Source organism: Sycon ciliatum, chromosome 2 (assembly GCF_964019385.1).
Source record: "Sycon ciliatum chromosome 2, ocSycCili1.1, whole genome shotgun sequence".
Classification (NCBI taxonomy): domain Eukaryota; kingdom Metazoa; phylum Porifera; class Calcarea; order Leucosolenida; family Sycettidae; genus Sycon; species Sycon ciliatum.
Window position 1 is genome coordinate 20,141,892 of NC_088644.1, and position 27,782 is coordinate 20,169,673.

The 27,782-nt window shown below is 46.9% G+C and overlaps 1 protein-coding gene across 1 annotated transcript; it reads right to left on the reverse strand.

Moving 5' to 3' along the window:
* On the reverse strand, positions 1 to 27,414 carry LOC135809107 (misshapen-like kinase 1). The gene is made up of 32 exons (XM_065322377.1): positions 26,784 to 27,414; positions 26,600 to 26,663; positions 24,893 to 24,958; positions 21,078 to 21,134; positions 20,592 to 20,636; positions 20,336 to 20,413; positions 19,460 to 19,508; positions 19,179 to 19,240; positions 18,901 to 18,991; positions 18,552 to 18,624; positions 17,799 to 17,856; positions 17,074 to 17,128; positions 16,673 to 16,833; positions 15,853 to 15,937; positions 14,313 to 14,376; positions 13,853 to 14,135; positions 13,435 to 13,562; positions 12,953 to 12,999; positions 12,483 to 12,559; positions 11,772 to 12,120; positions 11,126 to 11,191; positions 10,093 to 10,170; positions 7,908 to 7,975; positions 7,458 to 7,527; positions 6,647 to 6,747; positions 6,386 to 6,476; positions 5,969 to 6,027; positions 5,724 to 5,766; positions 5,457 to 5,492; positions 4,757 to 4,837; positions 2,066 to 2,205; positions 1 to 839 (listed from the first exon to the last, which is right to left on the reverse strand). Exons 2-32 carry the CDS (start codon positions 26,636 to 26,638, stop codon positions 756 to 758), a joined length of 2,784 nt encoding a protein of 927 aa, XP_065178449.1. The 5' UTR covers positions 26,639 to 26,663; positions 26,784 to 27,414; the 3' UTR covers positions 1 to 755.
* Between the last annotated feature and the right edge of the window lie 368 nt (positions 27,415 to 27,782).

Genomic DNA, 27,782 nt, shown 5'->3' on the forward strand with positions numbered 1-27,782 from the left:
TGTGTTTCAAACTGTTTTCATAGAATAGATCATTCGTAATAATTCATTCATAATAATAATAATACAAATCGTATCGTAATCGACAGCGACATAATCACGATGTACGAACACCGCCTGCACACATGCGTGTATGGCTGCACCTGGCATTCCATCAAGCCAATTCAGTGACCAAAGTCTAGAAGTATACAACAAGCCACTGCTATGGCCATCATAAAATAGGAGAACAGATATTTGCAGCACAAAAATAGCCGAAGACATTGCTCAAGACACTCATAGTATTTACTGGCATTTTAACTTAGAGAAATCATAGAAAATAATGAGAAAATACATTTTTATAAGTGGAAAATATATGGTACATTGTCAAAAGGAACAGACAAATGGAAAAAGTCTGGTCAATCACATGTTGTACGCAAGCATGGACATGGGAGGGGCGTGCATGATTGGGGAAATGTTGCTCACTATGGAATGCTACAATTTGCATGCATATAAATGCTACTTCAGAGGAAGAAGAAAAGGAACTGATCCGTGCACAGAGCCATACCTGCTTTAATCATTCAGTTTAGATAGTAGTACAAAGCTGATTCCACATCCTACAATTCTCTTTTTACCAGAGTTCCCACTGACAATAGAGCGAAGGCAACACTGGCAAAAGCACCTGTTCAGCAAGAGGTATAGTGTGGCTCACCCCACACTGTCAACACTAACCATCCAGTTACCAACCAGGGTGCAGGCAAAGTAATCAGGCTGCTGTGGCACTAGTCGTTGTGGTGTGCAAATCCACGGTTCAAGTTCATGAAGTAGACTTGTGATGCACCAGACCGGACCGAAGCGAAGAAGACCTGCACAGAATATGTTACAAAACACATGTTTGAGTCCAGAGCTGCAGACCTCATGAGAACAATGGCCTTGTCGTGGCCGATTACAAATCATTAGACTGAGGTCAGTACTGCATGCTTGAGGGTTAGCATGAGAGGTGGCTAACAATCCATTAGGCCCAAACTGCTATGCACTAACCTAGTATTAGTGGTCTGATGATCACAATGGCCTTGTAGTGGCCGATAGCAAAAGACGAGTTGACCATGATCATGATAGATACCAGGGATGAGCATCCTGACAATCAGAGTCCATCATGACACACTACTAGTAGTCTGCACTGGAATGTCTGGTGAAGCCCATCTAGTGTTTGCTAACTACGAGTATCCTGTCGTAACTGGGGCTATGCGCACTGCACTTGACTACTTAGAGATAGGAAACTTGGGCTCATACAAAGATTCCATCCTGCGACAGCGCGTCCACTACAGCGCGAGGCATTTCAGCGCGACCACTTCAGCGCAAGGCATTTAAGCGCGAGGTAGTGTCAGCGCGAGGCACTTCAGCGCGAGGTAATGTCAGCGCAAGGCACTTCAGCGCGATGTACTGTCAGTGCGAGGTAACGTCAGCGCCAGGCACTTCAGCGCATGTATGTCAGCGCGAAGCACTTTCGCGCGTACTATAGTACGCAGTATCGTACGCATTATCGTACGCACGGAATTAGTGGTCTCGTCTGCACTCTCACTAGCGGGATTTGGTGATTCTTTGACAAACTTGTTTTCGCATAGTTAGAATTATTTAGTTGGCAGATAGCGATATGACAAGAGAATCCATAGATTAGAATGGAATGGCAATGCCATCAGTTGACGACAGCAGTCCTGTAGGTCACCACCAGCACTGTAAAGTTCCTGCATGCCGGCTTCCGGCTAATTGGTGCCCGTACGTACATTAACATGTACGGCGCTGAAGTGCCTCCCGCGGAAAAAATCTGCGCTGAAGAAATTGGCACTGGCATGTCCTGCGCTTAAAAATTTCGCGCTGAAATCATTGGCGCTGTCAAGACACGGCGCTGAAATGGCACCGAGCTGAAATGCCTCGCGCTAAGGCGCTCGCGCTGAAGTGCACCGCGCTAACATGGACGCGCTGTCGCGGGAGGTTACCGATACAAACATGATTGTTCTCAACCAGCCTACCGATGCGATATTATTTGTATTTGGGACAGATCATAAGAGCAAGATGATCACACTGCACTGACCTTGTCATTCCTCTCGCACAAGAAGCGTAGTTTTTGCACTTGCTTGTGCATGAAGACACCATCCAGCTGTCCGGTGTGTACATTCCTGATCTCGATGGCTTTGGTACCCCAGCCCATGATGCTACCTTGGCCAATGTAGGCTATATGCAGAAGAGAGGAAAAAGAAAAGGAGGCAATGAAAAGTAGCACACATTACATTTATTTATTTATTCCCGTAGCTATGCAGAAGACGTTACTTCAGTAACGTCTGGCGCTAGCCAGGGTCCACACAGCTTTAATTTGGTATTTGTTTGTTTGTGTGTTTGTTTGTTTGTTTGTGTCACGCCTGGCGCTATCCCGTATCTGTCCCTTATCTGTCCCGTATCTGTGACTAAAAAGGCTCTACAGGATTGTACATAACAGCTGTCCACAATATTTGCGGGCTCCTGTATCTGTCCCGTACCGTACCAATATTCGTTGTATTATGCATACGACTCCCTGATGTAGAGTGGGATTTGGAAAGAAATAGGGAGACGAGGAGGAAATTAAATTAGAATAGACGCCGATTAGGTGATAGGATGCGTCAGCATAAACATACTTTGGAAGAGAGATCCCGTCGTCTCCAAAATAAGCGTGAACGAGCGATTCAGTGCCGGTCACAGGAAACGTCGGAAGAGAGATCCCGTCGACTCCAGAACGCCCGTGATCGGTAGAGTCCGGCGGTACCAGGCAACGTCAGGACAGACATCCCGTTGAGTGCAGAACGCCCGGGATCGGCAGAGTCTAAGCCGGTCCCAGGAAACGTCAGGACAGACATTCCGTCGAGTCCAGAACGCCGTGATCGGCAGAGTCAGCGCCGGTCCCAGTAAACGTCAGGACAGACATCCCGTCGACGCGCAGAAAACTAAATCTGCAGCCTCTTTTGCCGTCGAACAGGATACGTATTTATATAGGAGACTGTAAAGTTATGTAATGTCCAAATTTCGACGTGAGCAGCAGGTCACTCGCGTTGATTTTTTCGACGTGCGAGCCAAATAACGCGAGCTGAACTTTCGCGTCGCAGACATCCCGTCGACGCGCAGAAAAACTAAATCTGCAGCCTCTTTTGCCGTCGGACAGGATACGTATTTTAGGAGACTGTAAAGTTATGTAATGTGCTCCACAGGCAACCATGCATTCGGCGTCGTCATTGGCTCAACAGGTCAATGTACATGTATTACTTCAAAAAGGCCAGAAAATCCGATTCCTGTATTAAAATCAACTAATGTTCGCTGGCGATTTAATTTCGCTGATTTCGCAAAGTAAATCGCAGGCCAACGTTTGTCATATAGGCAAATGATGCATGATTGAGCAATGAATGCATGTGAGAGCAAAAATACCGATCGATTTCAAATTTGACGTGAAACTGCGCGTCACGTCGGAAATAACGTGCATCTTAACCTCTCTAATCGAGAGGTTTCTATTTCTCATCGGCTAAAATTTGTTGATTTACAATATAAGGAGATAAAAATTAAAGAAGGAGCAAAACAAAAGTAGATGATTATTAGAGAAACAACAATCCGCAATAAATTCTGCAAATACTTTTGCTTAACTCATAATATTCAAACCGATTGAAACGTTTTTGCAATACAGTGATGTGGCCAATGAACGGAAAAAGACAATTCCATCAGTTCTTATAACATGCACGATGAGCTAGGCAAAAAAGCATAAAAGCATAGCGTAGGGCCCTGAGCTTCCAAGCTCTCTCGTTTGGTGTTTGTTTGTGTGTTTGTTTGTGTCACGCCTGGCGCTATCCATATCTGACGGCAAAAAAGCATAGGATGTTATAAATTTTTCAATTCTCCTTTTTTTTCAGGCATATCCTGGGATTCGAACCCGCACTATCGCCCTACATGCATTCCCCCATACACTTCGCATTCATACCCATCTTTCCAAGTTGCTTTACGTTATTATCTTGCGTTTGAAAGCCCTATTTGAATATTGCGGGCAGCTGTATGTGGCCAGCTGTGTTTGATGGTACGGTACGGGAGACGGTGTCGTATTACCCTCGATCGTACCTGTCCCGTACCTATCCCCTACCGTACCGTGCCATCAAAGACGGCTGGCCACAATGCATATTCAAATAGGGCTTTCAAATGCAAGATCACAATGTGAAACAACTTGGAAGAATTAGTATGTATGCGAAGTGTATCGGGGGATGCATGCAGGACGCGCGATAGTGCGGGTTCGAATCCCAGGTTGTGTCTTAAAAAAAAGGAATTTTTTAAAGAATTTATAACATCCCTATGCTTTTTTTTTGTCTAGGTCATCAAGGCAAAAAAGCATAGCGTAGGGCCCTGAGCTTCCAAGCTCTCTCGTTACATAGGACAAGACATCCACTAACATTGATAGGATAAACACTTGACTCGGGTTTCCGGAAAATTACGACTTCCGACCAAATATATGGGTAAAGTTGAAAATGGGTCCAATCCCTTTTATCGTGCTCACCACACCACAACGAGTGGGCGAGGTCAAAGCAAAGAAGATGGTTTGACAGCATCACACATGGTATACACTGACCCATTCCCCGAGACTCAACCTTGATCCTGTTACGTTTTCACATATCCATGACAGCACTGCAGCTAATGCATGCAGGTGAACAGGTGAACAGGTGGACAGGTGAACAGGTGGACAGGTGAACAGGTGGACAGTGGTAAAATGAAGCCAACTTACCAATAGATGATGGTGCTTCTCCCCACTGCAGTCTGACGTCACGCACCACTTCACCATAGAAGTTCACATAGACACCCTCATCTGACAGGCACAAGGCAGTGGAATGAACACAGACATAATTATGGCAATGGAATACAGAAGGGAGATTGATATACAGGGATTAGCTGTATCCATCTGGGCGTGAAAAGGTGAGCTCTGTACCAGATTGTAACTTGGCAGCTTAGAGAGGGTGTGTGTGGGCAGGCGCACATTTATCGCCATTTTGCCAGGTGTGTATTAACCACATAATCAGCTGCTCAAGATACTGTAGTAGTAACATAGTACATCAGGACATCGATGTATATAGCAGATGGTTCTGGCATCATCTAGCCACATTCTCAACTAAATATACTGCTGCAGACATTGAAATCCGTAGAGAAGTTCAGTGGCCATGGGGTGCTGGCCTTGCAGCCATGAGCACTGCTGGTTCATTTTCCAATGTTTCACAACTTAGAGTGCATGCACGCACAAAGCAAGTAAGGGTGCAGACCCGGGCATCCACCAGATTTGACTGTCCACTACAGTGCCAACACAAGAACTATGAGTGTCACCTGGTACACTCCACCAGAGCAGAATAATTATAGAAGGATAGAACATCAGAAAATTGGGCACCATGACCCATTGCAGCTTTCAAAGCAACTAAACTAGCCATATGACTCACGGTTGTAGCAGAGCAGAACTTCACTAAGCTCCAAACCTGCACGGAGAAAATAGGAGTTGTACAAATATGCTTTCAATGCTTTCACCATACATGCGCCTTATGAAAATTTGACCATGCGTACAATATGAGCAGGGTTAGTCCAGCAACAAGACTTAGTCTGCTTCACTCCATCAAAGAAAGGATCAGAACTCCCGATCCTGCCCAGTAATGCTCATCACCTCAATCATCCGCTGCAGCATGTGATTTTAAAAGTACGTTGGCACTCACCAGGCATTGGTATGATAGCATGTGGTACCACACCACCACGACCCTGAGCAAACACAGACAGAAGAGCATCAGTATAGGCTGAGAGAGGTCAAGACAACACAGAGTTGCCATGATTTGATCCCATAGACAAGATTCCACTGACTGCCTATCAGCACGAAAGTAAGTGTATCAACAACAATTCTAAAATGTCCATGCACTTTATATCAGCTTCAGTTTGCCTTCACATAGGGTTGTGAAAAACCTACCTGAAACGGAACAGCGAGGTCAAACACAGATCCAGTGTCCATGTCAATAGTGTGAAAGCCTGGAGCAAGAAAGAACAGCAGAGGACAGTTGACGAAGGAACAGGCACTGAACTTGCTACGCTAAGACCAACCCAGAAAAGGAAAAAAGCGACATTAAAGAGACTTTGAGGCACTAGTATGTCCGGTGAAATGTCTTGGTCTAGCACACGAGACTGTAGTGCTTCAACAGAGACTGTACTGAAACACTAGCATATCCAGTGACAGCTCTTGGTCTAGCACACTACTAGTAGTCTCTGCTGTCTCCATGCATGTGTTCAATTTTAACATACACACACACAGGTCAGCATTAGGAAATGGCCCACCCCTTCTAAAACAAGTGGCCTGCCTTTGTTGTCAACTACCGTTTTAAGGACATACCTTGTGTAGTACAGAAGACCACCTTCAGCTTGGTTCCCTCGTGCACCAGCATGTCAACCATTAGCACCTTGTGTTGAAGCTCACTGAATGACTGTCACAAGAAACAAGGATTCGCAACAATACAATCATGATAAGTACTGCACAGTTGAGAAACAAGTGACGTGTGATTGTCTACAGTGCAAAACAACAATAATTGAAATGAGCACGGCCTTGAAAACGTGGACACTTTCATAAACACATGCTTCAGATAATTGCCCTTACCTTGAACGCCATAAATTTGTGGTAAGGCTTGGGTGCCCAGGCAAACACCTCCACACGGTTTTTCAGTCCAATGCAGAGGAACCGCATCCTCTCATACTTGACTGCATGTACCAACACACCAGTGGGGGAGAGAAAGAAAGAGAGAGAGAGACAGACACAGAGAGAGAGAGAGAGAGACAGACACAGAGAGAGAGAGAGAGAGAGAGAGAGAGAGAGAGAGAGAGAGAGAGAGAGAGAGAGAGAGAGAGAGAGAGAGAGAGAGAGAGACAGAGAGAGCCAGAGAGAGACAGCGACAGAAACAGAGAGAGAGAGAGAGAGAGAGAGAGAGAGAGAGAGAGAGAGAGAGAGAGAGAGAGCGACAGAGACAGAGAGCGACAGAGAGAAAGAGAGAGAGAGACAGAGACAGAGATGGAGATTATAGAATATCAATGTATGAGTCACCACGAAAAAGAAGATACAAGGAAGGCAAGAATTGTCAAAATCAATTTTCCTTCCACAAGTACAATTTAGAGTGTTTGTTTTTGCTAGTGAATTTTGTCAGAGAGTTGTTGATAGAAGGAATAAAGTTTCATTGAAATTTCATCATTGTGTTATTGGCAATCTTTACACCAATTAGAGTTTCCTGGCATCATCCTGGAATCCACTATGTGTACCTCATAGGATGTAGGATACATATGGATGCATGCATCATGGAATACCAGCCACGGGATCAGTATTGGCAGACATGACTCCTTTCTTCTTGTCAAACAAGAACTATCCTGTCAGTAGCAGGAAAAACAGGCAATAACCCTGGCAACATTGCTCAACTTACACACTTTGTAGTGAATGCAGTTCTCCAGTACACCAACATCTGTGTAGCCTGACTTGCCATGGGCATCAAACTAGGAAGCAAGCACGCACACACACACACACACACACACACACACACACACACACACACACACACACACACACACACACACACACACACATGTGACACCATTCAGTACATTCCACGCTGCAAGCACAATCTATATAGTGCAACATGTGACACCATTCAGTGCACCAGCCATAAACGTCAGAAGATGATACTCTCTGTACAGTGTGTGCTGCCGCCGTTTATCCGTACACCTCTGTACACTGGTATACATGTGACTACACTATAATGCTCATACGCCGGCTCCATTAGTCTAGAGACATGGAGATGTTTGCTCAGTATGCTGTCCTGGCTGCTCTGCCCCTGACATGCATATTGACAGTAAGGTTTCAACTGCATGACTACCTCTTCTCCACGGATGATCTTGTTGCGAAGCCAACTCAAGTAGTACACTCTCAGCTTGTTCTTCTTTCCTGTGTGGCACAAACATACCATGTATATGTACCACAAATACACACACACACACACACACACACACACACATTCAATGAGAGTTACAGTCAACTTTAGGGTTCACGGATTGGCATGCTAGCGTCGCCAGCTACATCATGCACGTGACAGGCGCGTGCATATACTGTCCCACACAATCGGTCAGTGCTCAAATCGCATTTTCCCATCAATATCACTCACTTTCAACTCTACAGGATTCATTACGGTTGGCTCAAACTGCCTGAATTTTTGAATCCACACGCACGAAAGACGTTCCAAGACTTCCACCGTTCGTATTTTTTCAAACGAGTTCCGGGTTTTCCAGTAACTTTGGCCAAAGTTCGGCTAAAAAAACAGGGGGAGCCGTTGCGTTTCCGTAAAATACTGAACGGTAGAAGGATAGCCAAGGTCAAGAGCAAAACAACAAGCCATTATTTGTCAAAATCGAACAAGAAACGGCTCAGCGCATCTATTTTCCGTGCACGCGCGCGCGTACTTTGGCCGACATTCGCGACAAGGTGTGGAGAAATTCTGAAGAAGAAGAATAACAAGAGCAGCAGCGCTCGGAACAGCCGTGCTGGATACTTCCAATCCCGACGATGGAGCGTGTTGGCTGTCGTGAGCTGCTGAAACGACCATGACATTTCTTTTTCTTTGTATACCCTACATATCTTGACGTGCCCTAGCTCAGTTTCGGCCTCTTTACAGGAAGAATATTTTCTTCCATGGCATCAGCGGCCAAACAGCAAGAAGAGCAACAGATCGAGATTTGCAGGGCAAACAAAGGATGCGTGCAGCTACATCTAGTCAGGTTCGATGCAGCTGCGCTTTGCCAGAACCTCAGCAGATAAGAAAAGACGACAGAGTGTCTCAGATGGAACTGGATCTTTCGCCAAGACCGCCACCGCCGCCATCATCAAGTCCAGGTCAGTCAGAAAAATGCAAAGCCCGAGTGAAGTGAAGCCACTGAAGCCAAGGAAAAATTCAAAAAGTACGCTCTCCGGCTAGACTTCGAGTCGATATTTTTTTACTTCGATAGGCGCTGTCGCGGCCTGTAGCGCGCGTCCATAATCCAAAATGGAGGCGCACGTGACGGGTGCTTTTAGTGGCAAGCCGTGAACCCTAAACTTCGCTAATAACGACTGCGGATATAACGACAATTCGCGAATAACGACAGAATTTCCATGCCCAGAGCAAAGTCCCATCCCACTGTAATGCATATAATGAGACTTCGGGTATAACGACACTTCGCGAATAAGGACACCTTTTTGATGCTCCGCCGAGTGTCGTTATAAGCGAAGTTGAGTGTAGCATGCTAACTCAGACTAGCAACAAGCCCAGCGAACCGGCCAAATTAGCTCGCATATGCGAGTCACTTGGGCACGTGCCCTTCAATATCGTGTAGACTATCTCTTTCACTGTCACTGCAGTCGTGAGGTTGCAGCTTGGAGTAGGTCTATGGTCTTAACTGGTTTTCGGTACAGCTCCACTCAGAGGCATTTGGCAGCTCTACTCGGAGACATTTGGCAGCTCTACTCAGAGACATTTTTGCAGCTCTACTCAGACATTTGGCAGCTCTTCTCATAGACATTTGGCAGCTCTATTCAGAGACATTCCAAGCGGGGTCATCATATTGTTTGCTCATCTCTATTCATGACAGAGCACGGCAGCAAAGATTTTAGATGTGACCCTGACTACTGACCTATACCCTACTGACCCCAGCAGCAAAAGAGCTGGTGGAAATATCTTTACTGCCTGTAACCTCCTTTCGCCTTTCCCTCATAACTCATAGGTACATAAAAGCCTCTGGAACAGCAGATGGTGGCCACGGATGAATCCGAGACCCTTGGTCGGAGGAGTTACTTCTGCTCCGTCCCACTTCCATCCAGTATGCCACCGCCCCCGCTGTGCAGCATCTGATGGTTCTGTGGTATTAAGTAAAACAAAATGTACAAGTCAACAAGTAGGAAGTATTTTTATGAGATTCTCCCCGGCAGCAGAAATAATTTGTAGGAGTGGCTTCCAGCAATAGGCCAGCACATAGGATCTTGGAGACATGTTCTTAAGACACACCGGCAAACACTGAATTCCTTGCTCTAACCTGAGATAGAAACCAGGACGTTGAGACCTTCCAGCACATCAATTTGCTGGAATCGACGCCGACTGACAAGCGGATAAACTGCACAAAACATCAAAAACAGAAATATTACCACCATGGTGTTACGACTCATGCAAAAAAATGGAGGGATGGATGCCCAGTTAAGGAAATCTTGGTAAACACTCCATTTCAATGCACAGGAACTAGAATAAAAAAGCTGGGAGCCACAGCAATGAGACTTGAATCGGATGGTGATACACAGAGTCATGCTAAACACTCACACATGCTTGCATACACACACATACACACATGCACACACACACACTTACTTGCACTTGTACTTACTTGTTGCTCACTACCAAAACTGGTCACGTGGGTCTCCCCGGGAGAGGGGAGAGAGACTCAAAAGGAATCTTGGAAAGATTACTCAATTGGCTATTGTTGGGCCGAAACCCCCTGAAATCCCCAAAACTCTGGGTGGACTTGAAAATGATCCCACTTTTGGGCTCACCACACCTCAGTAAGTGGGTGAGGACAAGGTGCAGAAAAAGGATTGACGGCATCAGGGTATCCGTCCTGGGATCCAACTGCAGTTACCCCTGCCCCCAGTAAAGGTAATACTTGCTGCTAGTGTGGGTGGCTAAATCAGAGTGGATCTGATATAAGCTTCACTAGCACTGTTGATTACACAAGAGTTAATCTAGCCAGAAGCAGTCCATGGTTAACAGGTATGTATACTTCAAACAGAAAGTATATGAACCCTGGAACCAACAAAGGTGGCAGGTACAACATTACACCTTCAAGTAGCCGAGCCATTGGCAGCAAACCCAACACAATCAGGCATAAGTGTACCCACCAACCGAACTAGCTGGCAACACACACACACACACACACACACACACACACACACACACACACACACACACACACACACACACACACACACACACACACGACACGTGCACCAGATGCCAAGGCTGAGACGCATCTCCAGATAAATGTCAAAAAAGGGTTCATTACTACATTAGAGATTCACCTTGACCATGTCCACTACGATCCAGCAGCATCAAGCCGTTGTCTGTTCCAACGAGGAGATTAACACCTGCAGTAAGTGGAAATAGTGTGGCACGAAGTACGTTATATATCGGATAGAATGTATGAGCTATGCCCAGGGTTGCAAGGAAAGAGGTATTGCAAAGAAATAGGACTCTCCTCAGGTGAGCAAAAGTTAGAGAATTGGTAAACTGGTAAACTTCAATTGAAATGCAGAAAACACAGAAAACTTCATCCAGTTCGCCAGCCGTGGAATTAATCCAGGATAGTACAGACGTAAGTACGTTACTGCTGTGTTCGTTGTTACAAATAATTACTACAGTACCGCTACATCATGGGATGAATGTGTTACATATGATTATGTACACTGCCATAGCAACTTTCAGTGCACACAGCCGTACCAAGTCAGTCCTTGGCTTCACAAAAAAAAAACTTGTCGTTTTTCCAAATTTTCCCAAGAGGGCATCATCCGGGACATGGTAAATTTCGGAAAGACGGAAGTTTTTTTGCGTAGCCAAGGAATTGGTGCGGCTATGTGCCCTGGAAGTTGCTATGATCATGACAAGGCTACAGGAGAGTTAGCGCTATTCTAATGCACACTGAACCTATTTTTACGACAGAAAACTTACCCCAGAGTGCTGCACACTGGATCTCAGAGTTGAACTTGCTCTTGTACTTGCGAATTTCAGGCACCATGGAGCCAGGTCCTTTGCCGGGTGCAGTCGACGGGTTCACGTTAACAACGGGACCACTGGGAACTGGTTCCAGGTGACTCTCATAGGCGAAGGAATCCTTGCGGCCCCCTTGGTGTGGACTACCCTGAGAGCCGAAAGAATCCTGCCGCCCCTGAGCCAGTATGGACGAGCCCATGCTCCGTCCAGAGGATGGACCACTGCGACCAGAATTGGCAGGTGCTTGAGCAGCTTCATAAGCAGATGCAGGTATACTACCACTCTGGCGATGTCCTCCTCCGCCAGACTGTACCGATATAGCAATGACAGCAAACATTCACTTAGTCAACATCAGCCAAACATGTCCAGGCAATTTATTCCAGCTTGGCCGGGGAAATCCCTGTTTTAAAAGTGCTTCCCCACTCACCACTATCTCTTTCTACAGGAAATCCAGATACTCAGGAGCGCAGGTATGTTGACCTAAAGGTGAGAAGCTATTAATCGGTTGACGGACGGATGCATGTCCGCACCAATTCAGATAGCAGTCTCAGTAAAGTCACTAGCCACTTAGCCACCTCGCGCCCCAGTGTGTGGACAAGCAGAGCATAGACAAAGGTAAGAAAGCATGACTTGAGGTGTTGTATTCCGACACACTATACATACACATACCTGTTGATCGTGAACCACCATTGTGTCGAAGCTGAATCCAGCGTCTTCTGTGTTGCGCGCATGATTGGGCGATGTAGCTACAGCACATAGTGTGATGTAAAAGAAGATAGGCTACATGCTTGAAGACAGGCTACATGCTTGAAGATAGGCTACATGCTTGAAGATAGGCTACATGCTTGAAGATAGGCTACATGCTTGGCTAATAGAGTATCCGATCAGTTTATGACTTTCTAAGAGATATGTCCACAATCATTGTACTGAGACAAAAAAAGTTCAATATAGTGCTGGCTCTCAGCTATCCAATCAGTCACACTGGCTCTCAGCTATCCAATCAGTCACACGGAGATGTTTCACTACGGACCATTATTTTTAGGAATGGCGGGCTGTCAGGAAAGAGGCTGAGACCTAGGGCAGTAACCCGAGGGATGACAAAAAATAATCTGTACATGCTGTGCCTTTAGCATTCTTACCAAGATTCTGAATGGAGATGGCTGACTGGTAATCCTGTGGTGCAGACCTGCAATGGAGAAGTTCAAAGAAGGGAAGTGAAACAATGGTGTTCCGCACTATTTTGAGTACAGAGAGCAGTACAAATCCACAGAGGATCCCTGGTAGGTTTGAACAGGTCTTCAGGTCACTGGAGATCAATCATGGCCTTTCTGCATGGACAATCCATTTGTCACTCATCATGATGTAACACATACACCTACATGTAGGTAAGCACATTATTTTTTTATTTTTTTATTCTTATTTTACTAGGGAATTCCTAACAGGCGCCATCGCCCGCTTTACACTCATTTTGCATACTCATTGTATTGTACTAGTGTAGTATGGTCACTACCAGTGTCATCCCCGCATCATTCCCACCTCGCTCACCAGTTCACCAAAACATTACAACCTGAGTCAAATCCTAGACAAGCGCCAAAGTTGAGAGAACACATAGTGTACGTACTGCTTCATGTTATTCACGCGTATCGTTCCATCTCTGTCCGGATCCTCGTCGTCTTCATCATCCGGGCTTGTTGACCTGGCTGCAGCAGCTGCAGAATTTGCATGTCGTGCTGGAGCCTGTTGCAGTCCCTAATGCATGCGCATCAACACAGTATACATTTTAGATCCGAAATAGATTACACTTGTGACTAGCAATACCCAGTGTTGATGTTCTAGAGATTAAAAATAAAATTTGTGTGAAAGCTATCGACAGTGATTGATATCCAACAAACCCCTCATGAGTCTAGTCCGGAGGAAATCACCAGTTTCAGCTCTGCAAATGCCTCCCAAAACCATGAACCCAGAGTTACACAATACTTTCACAGTTACCCAGTTACCCAATTCTAATTGTTCTGATGAATTTGGTGTGTTAGGCTAACCTGAGGCAACATTTGCATTCCTGACACAGGAGATGGCTTGTCAGATAGGATGCCAGCAGCTGCACCAGATCGCTGATTGTTTGGAATGTTAGCACCGGACTGAGGTGCAAGTGACTCTGGGCGACCTGCCCCCGCCGCTGCAGCTCCAGGCCCGGCAGCAGCTGCATTGTTCATCACACTTCCAGCGGGAGGTGCTGCTGCCGCCGTCGCACCACCAGCACTAGATTTCAGTGTGTTTTGGCCTTCCTCTGCAAAGCCTAGTGTGGCCACTGTCTTCAATGTTCTATAGTTATGAGCAAAAGTATACATGGAGATCAAAATACGAACATAAACGATATGAATAGCATACTGATACTGCACACTCATGTCAACAGCTTGTAATGTTACTTAGGGCAAGCAAATTGCACATAGAGCAGTGTCATCTGCATAGTGCTACACGGATAGAGTGTCAGCTACATACCCAGACACGGCAGCATCTTCAGTCTCTTCCTCAGAGCCAGAGTACTCATAACCATCATCGGCGGCTGAACAGTGGAGAAGAAAAAACTCATTGTTTTACAAATTCTTAAAGGGGAAGTTAAGGCAAAAATTAAAATTTCACCAGTTGTAGTCTTCGGGGTGCTGAGTCGAATGGTCTTGGTCCGAGAAAGCTGAGACGCTCCCTTCCTACTTGAATCCCAATCGAACTCGCGCACTTCCACCGAAACTGGGTGACTGCGCCCTACTAGATGGGGATTTGTATGGAAAATGTCACTAAAAGCGCCATTTCGTTCTTATAAAAGCACGGATGACCGCGATTGGCCCATATGTTGTAGTCTTTTGGACGCTGAGTCGACTGGTTTTGGTCCGAAAAGGCTGCGATGCAGCGTTCCTCCTTTATTCCCAATCGAACATGGTTGAACAAGCGGTCACGTGCTCCTGGGTTGCCCAAATCACCTGGTCACCACGCCAGCAGGCGACAAATTTCACACCAAGGTTCAACTCGAGTTCAACTCGAGTGACAGGAGTGCACCCAAAAAAGGTCAAACAGGCTAGTAAGTTGTACCCTGCAGGCACGGTGACCAGGTGACTGGTGTACGCAGGAGCACGTGACCGCTTGTTCAACCATGTTCGATTGGGAATAAAGGAGGAACGCTAGATCGCAGCCTTTTCGGACCAAAACCAGTCGACTCAGCGTCCAAAAGACTACAACATATGGGCCAATCGCGGTCATCCGTGCTTTTATGAGAACGAAATGGCGCTTTTAGTGACATTTTGCATACAAATCCCCATCTCGTAGGGCGCAGTCACCTAGTTTCGGTGGAAGTGCGCGAGTTCGATTGGGATTCAAGTAGGAAGGGAGCGTCTCAGCTTCCTCGGACCAAGACCATTCGATTCAGCACCCCGAAGACTACAACTGGTGAAATTTTAATTTTTGCCTTAACTTCCCCTTTAACCAGCACCCAACCAGTTCATATCCAGCACCCAACCAGTACACTACCAGAACACTACCAGTACCCTACCTGTATATAACCAATATACGAAGAAAAGGCTCCACAGTATAACAAGTTAAATATATAGTCTAATTGCAGCTAGGACTCGCTCAAAGAAACTTGGGCACAGCTTTACCACATAGTGCGAGTCAGATTTAGCACTTTCCCTACATGGGGACATGTGTAGGACGAGAAGTCAGTGCTAAATCACAGCACAATGCACTTCCTAGGGTGAAACAAATGCAAGGTGTGTAAATTATCATGAAAACATCCAGTGGGATAAAGCCCGGATATGTAAGTACAGCCATACCCAATGCTGTAGACAGCAAGCTGTTTCGGTCATCCAATTACAGTCATACAGACAAGATACGAAAAGGTGCACCTTTTCTAAGCCAAGTCGCACCTACCCTACATGTATAACTGGGCGACACCCATATTAACACCATTCAGGTACAAGGAACATCGCACGTACACTTGGGGTAGAGAGATATCGGGCTAGAATCAGCAAACAGTTTATGACCGACTTACCCTTTCTGCGCTGCTTCCGGTCAATCATATCCTTCAGATAGATACGGCATTGTTTGTCATTGATGTCTTTCAGGAAGTCATGCCTCTGGAAAACAAGGAGCACAGTAATGGAGAGCTGTGAGCACAACATGAGGTGCTCAAAAGAGGAGAACACAGAACAAATAGGGACAATAAAATAAATTAAATTTCACGGTTCGCGTGAGACTCGGCTGGAAGCCGAGTTTTCCGCATCCGCCGTGGGAACGCCACCACCCTCTAGGATCAAAGGCGCAGATGCAGCGCCTAAACGGTGGGAGGTGAGTAGATCAGACCCACCACCAAGTGGTCAAAGACCGAAATCCCATTAGCTGCATCCATGTTACCCTCGTGCCAGGCCACGAGTTCCCAATTAACTGTGGGTCGCAGCACGGCTGGAAAAATTCCTTCCGCTTCCAAGCAGGACTTGAACCTGGTACCCTCTGTTTCTAACTCATGGTCTTAGACCATCCCACTATGCCTGCCTATATATAGGGACAATGGCGTGGAACTTAACAACATCAGCTGTTAACAATATTCTACTGGTCATCACAGGGTGAACACTAAGCAAATGAACCCGAAAATATCAAGAAAACTAAGACTGCAAACATGGACAATTATAAATTATATCAAACAAGCATAACAATATTAGACAATTGTAGTATGTTAACAAGTGCTGAAAGTGACTAATTCGCATGTCATATAATAAACAAGTTCAGCATGTAGAAAGGGCCGCTCCGCAACAATATGTAAAACCAGAACACACACATACAGGAGAGGGAATACATCAATACATAGTGCATACCGCCAGTAGGTCGTCCGTATACATTCGCTTGCGATGGTCCTTTATCAAGCACTTCTCGGTGAAGTCGAGGAAGTTGCGCGACCATTTTCGGGACTTAAGGCGAGGAGGTGGGTTGCGCGGGATGAGAAACAGAGCTCTCATCGGATGAATACTGCATAGCGCTGCAGAATGATAGAACCAACAAAGAAGTTCATGAACTTGATTTCTGGTACTTCTTGATACTGATTGTTTAGCCTACACATGTACATGCATGTGTTCGCATCCCTGGTCCCACTAACTAGTATCATGACAAAGACTCAACAGGCCCAACAATTTGACGAGATTTTACAAGGATATCTTCATCATGTGTCTTTGGAACTACACGCATCATCATACATGAGCAGGTAAATGGTGCTACGTACGTGGTTCTGCTTCGGCCATTTCAATGGCCGTGATTCCAACTGACCACACATCACACTGTACAGCAGAGCAGAACCGTGAGTAATGGAGATTAGCACAAATCGGTACAATCATAATGGATGTCAACCACTATCATACACAAGCAGACCGGCAAGAAGTACAAACACAGCATGATCTAGTTTTAGGAAACCAGAGGCCACATGCCATGTACTGCTCTTTTCTCTCCGAAACCCAACACTTGCAAGCCAGATATGAAAGAAAGAAAAAATCATCAGTCACACCACCGGGACTCGAACCAGGGACCTTGCTATTCGCGAGCAATGCTCTAATCAACTGAGCTACAGTATGACTCGTATCCACAGTGATGGTAAACTGATGATTTTTTTCTTTCTTTCATATCTGGCTTGCAAGTGTTGAGTTTCGGAGAGAAAAGAGCAGTACGTGGCATGTGGCCTCTGGTTTCCTAAAACTTTGAAATTCTCCGTGAAGTCCAAATTTGAAATTACAGCATGATCCACTCGCAAGTAATAATGTCCTCCATCGCACTCTCTACTTCTTTAGAATGAGGTCAGTCTTATTGTCTGGGATATGACCAATCAGCTACATCCCCGCCAAGGTCCTCATCAGAGTTTAAAGCCAAAGCGACGCTGCACGTTCTCTTTGAAGATCATGAAGATCATGTACTAGTAGTACCATGTTAGCCATACTATGTATCACCCTCACTTACTCTGTTATCATAGGATGCATCGCGAAAAGAATCACACGCAATTACTTCCGGAGCCATCCTGCAGAAAATGTCAATACGCATGAGAGACAGAAGCAATCAAGTGAACAAACTACATCTAAAGAAGTAAGTGGCAAGCTTTCAGAATCACAACTACTACCGAATTTCAGAATTTCACCTACTACCGAATTTCCCCCGAATATAAGTCGCACCTTCTATACAAAAAAATCAAGGGTAAAAACGGGGGGGGGGGGGGGGGGACTAACAATCGAGCATGACTTACTACTGAAGTTAATATATCCAAACTATATTGCTCAAACTGAAAATGGGGGTGCGACTTATAATAATCGGGGAAATACGGTACCTTAACTTTTTGAGCTAACTTCCGAAACAGCAGTACTGTAAAGGTAGGAAAAATGGAATAATACTTCTTCCTGTCATCCTGTCATAAAACCATGAGACTGTCTTATGAGAATGCCTTCAAGGGAAAAAGGACTGTTAAGCCAGAGGAGAGCAAATAATATTATTTCAGATGGGAATCTGTCCTTGTCACACCTTCTGTGACATGACACACAAAGGAACTCACTCAATTGCTCATTCTTCTAGCTCATCAGTGCATGAAAGAGTCAAGCTGCTTGGGAATAGGAACTTCTTTTGAGTCACTGTATGCCAGCAGGTGTTCAGCAGATATTTGATTCCAGAAAAATTTATCTGATGTTGCATACATTGCTACAATGCAGACAGGCCAATACTCACCAGTATGGTGTGCCGATGAATGTGTTCCGCTTTGCAACAGTCTGTACTAGTTGAGCCGAGACTCCAAAGTCCACTACAGCAGGTGAAATGGAAGAATACATCAATACCATATCAATCAGTAAGAGAGTGCGAGAACTCAGAATTGCAGGACACACAGTGTGGCAATAGTAGCAGGATATTCGAGTGCACAAAGGACTTGGTGCCTGACTGTATATTCACGCAGAGAATTGAAATAGAATATGTTTAGAGTAAAGAAGAATGTTTCACAGATATCACTGCGTCAGATCATCGTTGGTAATGATTAGTTCTACTGTTTTGAAGCACAACGGAAGACAGTCGAGGAACATACCTAACTTGACCTCTGCGTTGTCAGTTAGCAGGACATTCTGGCCCTTGATGTCTCTGTGAATGACCTTGCACTTGTGCAGATGACTCAAGCCCTGCCGCATGAAAACAAAGAAAGAACGAACGGACATGAATTCCTGTGATAGGAATTCAAAAGGTGTGGGATGCCTCTCTCTAGCACCACACAGCCTTCCCTGTTAGGCAGTATACACTGTTCTATGTACACAGTCAAAGTACAGGACGTCAGCCTCTCTAGTTAGTTGAAGAACAGACTTGACTTACCCGAAGGACTTCTCGACAAACGTACGCCACACAATCTTCCCGTAATGCACGGGTCTTTGAGCCTGGAATCAATGAAACACAATCAATAATGTAAGAAAAAACCTCAGAGCAAACCGTGGCCAGAAAATCCAGTACATTCAGAAATACTTAGGCTCTCGGCCTGCCTCAAGCCCAACTTGGGTGAAACTTAGGCTCTGAAAACCAAATTTCACATCGGCAAACTCCACTTGAAAGAATCAGCAAACAGGGTAGACATGTATCGTATAACAATTATCACTTACTTTTCACCAAGTCCGTGATTGATCCTCCACCGCACAGTTCCATAACAAGCTGTGTAGTGCACATGTTCAGCACAAAGAGACCATTCCACATCCATCACCAGGAACAATGTGCCAGCAAATAGCACCCGGCGAAAGTGAACAACAAAATTTCAAAGCCAGAATCGACTTCTAGGGAGGAGATGTTGAAGTGCATAGCCATCTTATAGAGCTATTTGCGCAGCAACTCGAATGGCTTGAATACGAGGCCAACAGAAGGTTGTGGATATTAGAGCCTCCAACTGTTAACAATCAGCATCATTGGGTGCCAACGAGGGAGACAGGGCGACAGGGAGACACAGGAAGCATGTGCACAGTGAGTGAGAGTGTGTGTGTGTGTGTGTTTGTATGTGCATGTGTGTCTATATGTGTGTGTGTGTGTGTGTGTGTGTGTGTGTGTGTGTGTGTGTGTGTGTGTGTGTGTGTGTGTGTGTGTGTGTATGTGTGTGTGTGTGTGTGAGTATGTGTGTGTGTGAGAGAGAGAGAGAGAGAGAGAGAGAGAGAGAGAGAGAGAGAGAAAGAGAGAGAGAGAGAAAGAGAGAGAGAGAGAGAGAGAGAGAGAGAGAGAGAGAGAGAGAGAGAGAGAGAGAGAGAGAGAGAGAGAGAGAGAGAGAGAGAGAGAGAGAGAGGAGAGAGAGAGAGAGACAGAGTGTGAGTGAGATAGAGAGGGGGGGGGGTGAAAGACAAGGAGAGTGAATGAGTGGGAGACAGACAGACAGAAAAGACAGATGGTTAAAAAAAAGAGGGAGGGAGAGAGAGAGATAAAGAAAGAGAGAGAGAGAGAGAGAGAAAGAGAGAGAAAGAAAGAAAGAGAGAATGTGTGGGGGTGTATCAACTCACCCAAAGGCTATCATCTCTGCCTGGGTTCTTGCGCACAAAGGCACCGTAATACGTCGCAATGTTGGGGTGATGAGAGTGCTGCAAAAGCGTCAGACAACAAGCAAAGCTCAGCCAAAACAGTGTATGAACTAAATCGATCCCCAAGGCCGTACTGCATAATGAACCACCGGGCGTATTGTCATGTGAGTGCAACAATGGTCATGCTATGCTTGCATGACTATGATCATGCTATGCTTGCATGACTATTGGACCTTACCTGTCGTAACACATTGATCTCCAGTCTCAGATCTTCCTCCTCTTCCTGTGAATTGGGTTACACAAGAACACAAAGCACATTCATAGAGATTGATCGTAAACAAAACAGCCCAAGCTCTTTTCCTTTGGGCTCATCACATCAATGTTTTACGAAAGGACACAATACATCCACTTCTGAAGTAGAATGGGGTACATCATGTGTGCAAGTTCCGGTGCATACATAGTGTTACTCCTCCCTAGATTCACCAGGGCCCTCTGGGATATTTCCCTCTTCATCTCAGTGAGAATCTATCCAGGTGTGGTTGAGGAATTCAGAGTTGCCTCTGTTTTCTAAATCATGACCCAAATACTAACAATAGGTGAGGCACATAGGAACAGCACGCTTTCGGAAGCATGCAGAATGTGACCTTCCAGTGCTCGGGAATAAAGGACAGTATTTTTACAACCCTTGCTTGTGCTTCGTGATGAAGTTTCAACATACACTCACCTCAGCCACATCCATCACCTTCACAGCCGCTAGCTGGCCAGTTTTGGTGTGCCGTCCCTGGAGAATAGCCAAGACAACAAAGATAACGTATTCACCATACTCGTAATACTTCTAGTGTAAGCATTAAACATAAAGTACACTCAGTTAACCGGACGCCAAATTTACGGGCACTTCGGTCTACCGGGCACACTTTGGCCGAGTTTCAGTGGAAATATCCCTACTCTTTTGTGCAAGTTTTGCGTAGCTAAAGTATGTTAACGTGGTGATGTAATGTTTTCACTGTATGCTGATGTCTATCACGCGCGTGTTCGTGGCAGCTCACGGATGCGCCGTTGTGCGCATGTGCAAACTCTCTCAGCAGCTCTCTTTGCATATGTACACCTTTCAGCAGCCTTCGTGCCTGGCTCTCTTTGTTAGTTGCATTGGCTCGCATGACTCTTGCTCCGTGTTTTCAAACTCCGGAGTTCTTCAGTTCTGTTCTCAGACTTCCTTGTACAAGGTGACATCGTAGTTTCGGTCTCTTGTTGCCTAGTTGTGGCGTCCAGTCCCTGGGCGTGCTGGAATTCTGAGTGCAGTATCCGCGGAGTGGTTTACTCAAATTTTCCCATCCTGAGGCAAGAAATGTCGCGCAGGTCCGCCAGGTCATCTTCTAGCCCCCTACGCTAGAGCAACATCCTCCTCCGCTCCTGGACAAGTGGTACCCCCGTCTGGCACCACCCAGGCCGGAGCCCCGGCCCAGAGTCAGATTTCAGCCGCCGTGGCTGTTGCTATTCAGCCTCTGGCCGACAAGGTTACCCTGCTGGAGCAGGCTGGCGCCGCCCAACTCGCCGGCCCAGGAACTGGCGTAAACTCGGGACCCGCTCATGTTCCGACGTTCAGCGGGGCCTCGTTTTGTGCTGCCGGATCAATTGCCACTACAGCGCCGGTTTTACCAGTATCAGTACCGGCCGCCAGCCACCCGTCACAACAGTGGCCATCATCTGGAGACCTCCCGGTGGTGCCGCCTCGCCTTCGAGACCGGATTGTGCGAGGTGGGTTCACAGAATTAAGCGATTTGCTGCCTGAATCCCTGGGTTTCGAGGAGGATCATGATGTGATGCAACTCAACGTGGGCGCGGGCCGATCTGTGCAGCTCGTCCCCAAATCTTCCCACCGGCAACCCGCCAAACGACACATCTACGATCTTGCCACATGGGTGGAAGCGTTCACCACATACTCTAGGGTGCTGGCGACGCCTCACCACAGCTGGCAGGTGATCTCTGGGCGTATCAGGCCATCATTGTCGATGCCAACGTCCGGTTCCACAATGATGCCTGGCTGTCCTAGGACCGCAAATTCCGTATGGCCAAGGCGTCCCTCCCTCACCGCTATTCCTGGTCCGTCATTGACCCGAACCTGTGGCAGTCTTGTCTCACAGGACGTGGGCGGCCTCCCTGCCAGCGTTGCTCCATGGTCCATCCAAGTCAGCCCAGCAGCTGCCCCTTTCGTGGGGGGGGGGGGGGGCTCCCAGCCCCAACAGCGCCTACTGGGAGCCAGTTCTCGCACCAGCCTCGCTTTGACGGCAAAGCCATCTGTCGTAACTTCAACTTCGGCAGCTGCTTGCTCTCCCCTGCTCCAGAGCACACGTCTGCATGCATGATGTCTCTAGTTAGGTGTCTGTATCATCTTCGCGTTGCTCACGATTGCCTGATATCAGCAGTGCACATCCCTGGTGTTACTAATATCATTGCCGATGCTCTTTCCCGGAATCTTGTTGCAGGAATTCCGCTGCCTGGCACCCACGGCACAGCTCCATCCGGACATGCCAATCTTGCCCACACCGGATTGACCGAAGACGTGGCCAGGCTGGCGTCCCTGGCAATAGCACCGCCATCCAGGAGGACATACTCAGCTTCAGAGCGGCGGTACCTGGATTTCTGTCAGCAGCATGACGTCGTGGCCCTGCCTGGAAGCGACGTTACGCTGTGCTACTACGCGGCCCTCCTCATGCACACACTGCAGCCGCCCTCGGTTCGCACATATCAGCCATCCGGAACTTACACGTCGAAATGGGCCTGGAGTACCCGAATCAGCCGACGTCCCTACTGTCACGAGTGTTAAGAGGCATAGCCCGTTCGTCGGGACCTGGCCGCCCTCGTTTGCCTATCACAACACCCATCCTCCGGCAACTTTGCTGACGCCTCCAAGTTTCCTCCATGCGGCACCCAGTTGACCAGGAAATGCTGCAGTGCGCCTTCACCCTGGCCTTTTATGGCTTCCTGCGCTGTGGTGAGCTCACCTCGTTGACGTTTGGCAACATGGCCCTGGATCAACAATCATTTCGTGTCACCATCACGCTGCTGCAATCAAAGAGGGACCCGGACGGTAGAGGCACGGTAGCCCACGTGGACGGCTACACCGATGTCATCAGCTGTCCTATTACGGCGATGGTGCGGTACCTGACGGCAGTGTCGGCGGAGTTCCAATCTCCTAGAGTTCAGCTGCTCGTCTACCACGATGGCCAGCCTCTGACACGAGCGGACGTCACGAGGGAGGTGCGGACCCTCCTACCGCTTTGTGGGATTACAGATCCGCCCAGCTATGCCAGCCACCCAGTCCGGATCGGAGCAGCCACGTCTGCAGCTATCGCAGGCGTACCAGAGCACGTGATCCGCCATATGGGGCGTTGGCGCAGCGACGCCGTGCTGCGCTATATCCGTGTTGAGCCATCCGAGGTGCGGCTAGTATCAGAGAAGCTAGCCACAGTGAGTGACTGACCAGTAGCGCTGTACCCTGTACCCTGTAACTTGTGTGACGAATGTCTCCTCCGGTATACATACAACTTCCAGTAGCGCTATCGGTACCTAGATTTCTTGACTGCTAGCAGCTCCTGCTATACTCCTTATTCAATGCTTTCGTTATTTCTGAGCACTGACTTAATTGGGTGGCCCACCAGGGTAACTAGCTTGGGCACTGAACTCTCAGTAGCTAGCAGCATTCTCTCTACTCTCCCGAATCACTCTATTCGGTTACTGCCCTTGGCAGGTCAGCCGCCATTTCGGTCTCACTCTCGGTCCCCGCCTTGTCGGGTCGGCCGCCTCCATGGTTACACACTGCCAGATCCTTCGCCCAGTTACCCTGTGGTGCCAACCAACTACTGCTGTGTCTGTGTGTGGGTCGTGTATGCATCCGCGTACGGAGCATGCGTTAGTCACTTTTGGCGGAAATAGTTGACGCCATGTGCCATATCAGTACGGAATAGTGGTAGCGACTTCGGCGATGATTGTTAGGAAGGGGTTTGCTCTCCACACTGGAGCTCGCGCTATTCTGCCGACAATCTACGGCCTTTCTCCATAAATATGTATGTGATTCGGAGTTACGGATATTTCAAGGTTACGGGCAGTGCCCGGTCCGCCGACGTGTGAGTGTTGTAGTAACTAACATGGCAACATCGCAACGTAAATAACAATATTATGTACATGTAAGATGCAGTTGCCTGCTGGGAAACATGTTTGTGTTGCTAACAATTGATAAAATTAATATACTATGACAGAACCTCACTGATATTCATGTCATTGTCCAGCACTGGATTTCAGTGTCTGTTTCTAGCTGTATTTAGGATAAAAATAAAAATAGAATGTTCATGGTTCACGTGAAACTAGGCTGGAGGCCGAGTTTTCCGCATCCGTAGGAACACCCCCCCCCCCCGAGATCAAGGTGCAGATGCAGCTCCTAAAGCGGTGGGAGGTCAGTAGATCAGACCCACCAAAGTGGTCAAAGATCAAACATTGAAAAGTTAGGATAAGAACAACTCAATTCGGATTGAAGAACAGTACCTTATAGACTTGTCCATAGGTGCCATTACCGACGACTTCAATCAATTCAAATATACCTCCTGGGTCCTGTACACAACAGATATACAATGACACAGTCAGAATGGGTTTCCACTTTTCTATGGGGACAAGAACAGAAGGATGCGTTTCAAGCAACAGAAGATAATTTGACCGGTCTTTATTGGGATGCTGGTTGCCACATGCACCATACATGGCTCATGTTGCAAGAGCATCGCAGGCATAGTGATGGTCCATAGTTTGAATCCTGGTGGCGACAGCAAATTTTGCAGACATTTCCCTTCACACATGCCTCAAACACTGACATTAGGTTCACATCAAGTTACTTGCCAAACAGTCATAGAGAGTTGTCTGTAAACAGAGCGGGAAAGATGTGATGGAGAACATTACCGCTTCCTGCAGCCCATGCTACTTACGTAGCGCACATCTATGACTCCAGGTCTTGTCATACACGTTATATGTATATAAAGGACTGATATTATTGCAATTGCAGTCTTCCCCGCAAACCTAACACTGTGTTAGCCAGCACTCAAACCAGCACAATTTCCAGTAACCAAACCGGCACAGGCATACACACTATAACAATAGATCAGACTTGTTAATCCAGAATTTCAGTCACGCAAGGTGCCAGATTAAATGGAAACCACTGTTTCGTCACTGTCATTGTTTGGGGATCGCATTTAGCATGCCACTGCGAGTTACAAACACATCGTGCTCAGACCTATGCGTTTCTTGGCGAGATTTAGTCGCACCGGCACCGTCTTGCTACAGATGACTTCTGGTAAAATTATCGTTTTGATTCGCGGAAAATCCATACAAACTAAGAGAGTGATATGCTCCCCATATCCCACATTACTGGAGTCCCGTATCATAAAAATAATGGTGAACTAGATCATGACAAAATATTATTCCGGATTTTGATCTAGGCCAATCCCATCGCCGTGTATGGCGCTGCATCTGCCATCCTGGTGTAATCAGGCATGGCGGTGGCCTGGCATGAGCGAAACTTCGCTAAGCTGCCTGTTGTGTTTATCAACACAATTGTATAGCCGGTGGTAACGCGGATGTGCAAACTTTACTTTACTTTACAATCCCATGTGCAGCAGGAACACTGCCCAAAAATAGCTCTGATCAGTCTCTGATTCACACAGAGCTAAACTGAATTGATTCATAGGTGATTGAATAGTGAAGGAGACATTGGCATAGCGGCGTTCCTCTGATTGATAAGCGACAGTTCGGTGTGTCTGCATGCGTAGCCCGTGGCGAATCTGTGCCACAGATCGGGACGTATTCACATGGCCATGACAGGTTCGAAAGATTCTAGTTCGAGCATTCCGAAATTCGGGACAAACGCTACACAATTAGACAGTGCGATGCACCAAATTCTCCGTTGGGAGCAATGTAAGGCCTTTTCAAGCCGTCACTCACGCCGTGAGAGAAGGAGACACATCAAAGAACAAACTTTCATTTTACGTGTCAGTGATTTGCGCAAGTCATCAACAGCCTGCAGAGAACATTGCGTATTGCCGAATTTTACTACCATTCTTCCAAAATCACTTCCACAGTGTTGAGACAATAATCTAAAGCACTCCCCACTGTGCAAGTGAATGCGTCACAAACCGTGCACTCGCTACTGCCAGTAAAAAAGTAAGTAGATTTCATCTCCTGAAACTATTCAAATGTTTCGCTCACCTTCAATTTGGTCAGATCCACATCTCCGAGACCGGACATATTCGCGACTGCCCCGGTGTCGTCCCTAGTGCATTAGTAAAAATAATTACCAACGAGCAGATAGAAGAAATTCAATACTGGTTGAGATTATCTTTCACGCAGCATAACAGCACCTGTCGTCGATCGCGCAGAGCATTGCACTTACCAGCAGCGACTTGTCTGGGTGGAGCGCCTCAGTCACACCGACCGTACCGGTACGAACACAGATAGTGGAGGGAAGACAGTAGCGCCTTTTGGCCAGTTCCTGCCTGGAATGTGCCGTGCGGCGAAGGGATCGCAGCTCCTCGAAAATGGTTGCTGTTTGTGACAGTCGCTGCAGCGATAGAGTGGAACCGCCGGCCGCTGCTCCCTTTGTCTCCGTGGTCACGGACGCAGAAACTAGAGAACTAGATTAGTAGATAACCAGTTCAATACTCATTAGCTAACATAGCTCAGTAACGGAGCAAAAAAGTAAAACCGCTGCACACACACTGACACACTACGTACTCGTACTCGTTGTCTGCACAACTACTGACTTTTACTACCACTGCACTACCACTGTACCAGTCTTGATTCCAGCTAAAAAAAGTACAGAGTAGCGTACATCTACATGTACATGACTAGTATGCGGAATGCTTTTGATGGAGTATGGCCGGTACCGGTAGTCGAGTTATCACTGAAAATGACATCAGTTGTTGAAGACGAAGTGACGGTCATTTCTACTCAGAAAGAAGTAAAAAATGCTGTGCCTACATGGCTGTATTAGTATACTATTATGCGTGGCTTCTCAGTCTCACTCGCTAGCGCTGGCGGTATTTGGCAAGCCGGCCAGGGCTAGGGCCAGGGCAGGGTCTTTGACTTTTTGCTCATGTGCGTGCAGCAATGACAGAACCGCATAAACACAGACAGTCACCACTCACCAGTGGTCACACTGCCCGAGCCAGTGCAGTGGAGGAGTGGAGCTGGTGCCGGCCGTAGAGCCAGTGGAGGTGCGGACTCGACAGCCCCTGAAAATTCTTCACGTAAGCTGCGGACTCCGCACCTAAAAGACTACATTGTATTGTGCAAAATCATAACGCTCCAGACAGTGGAGTCTGGAGACTACTGACTACCGGTAGTCTACTGTCTCAGTACTGACTGTACTAGAGTAGACCCCACTCAGCGG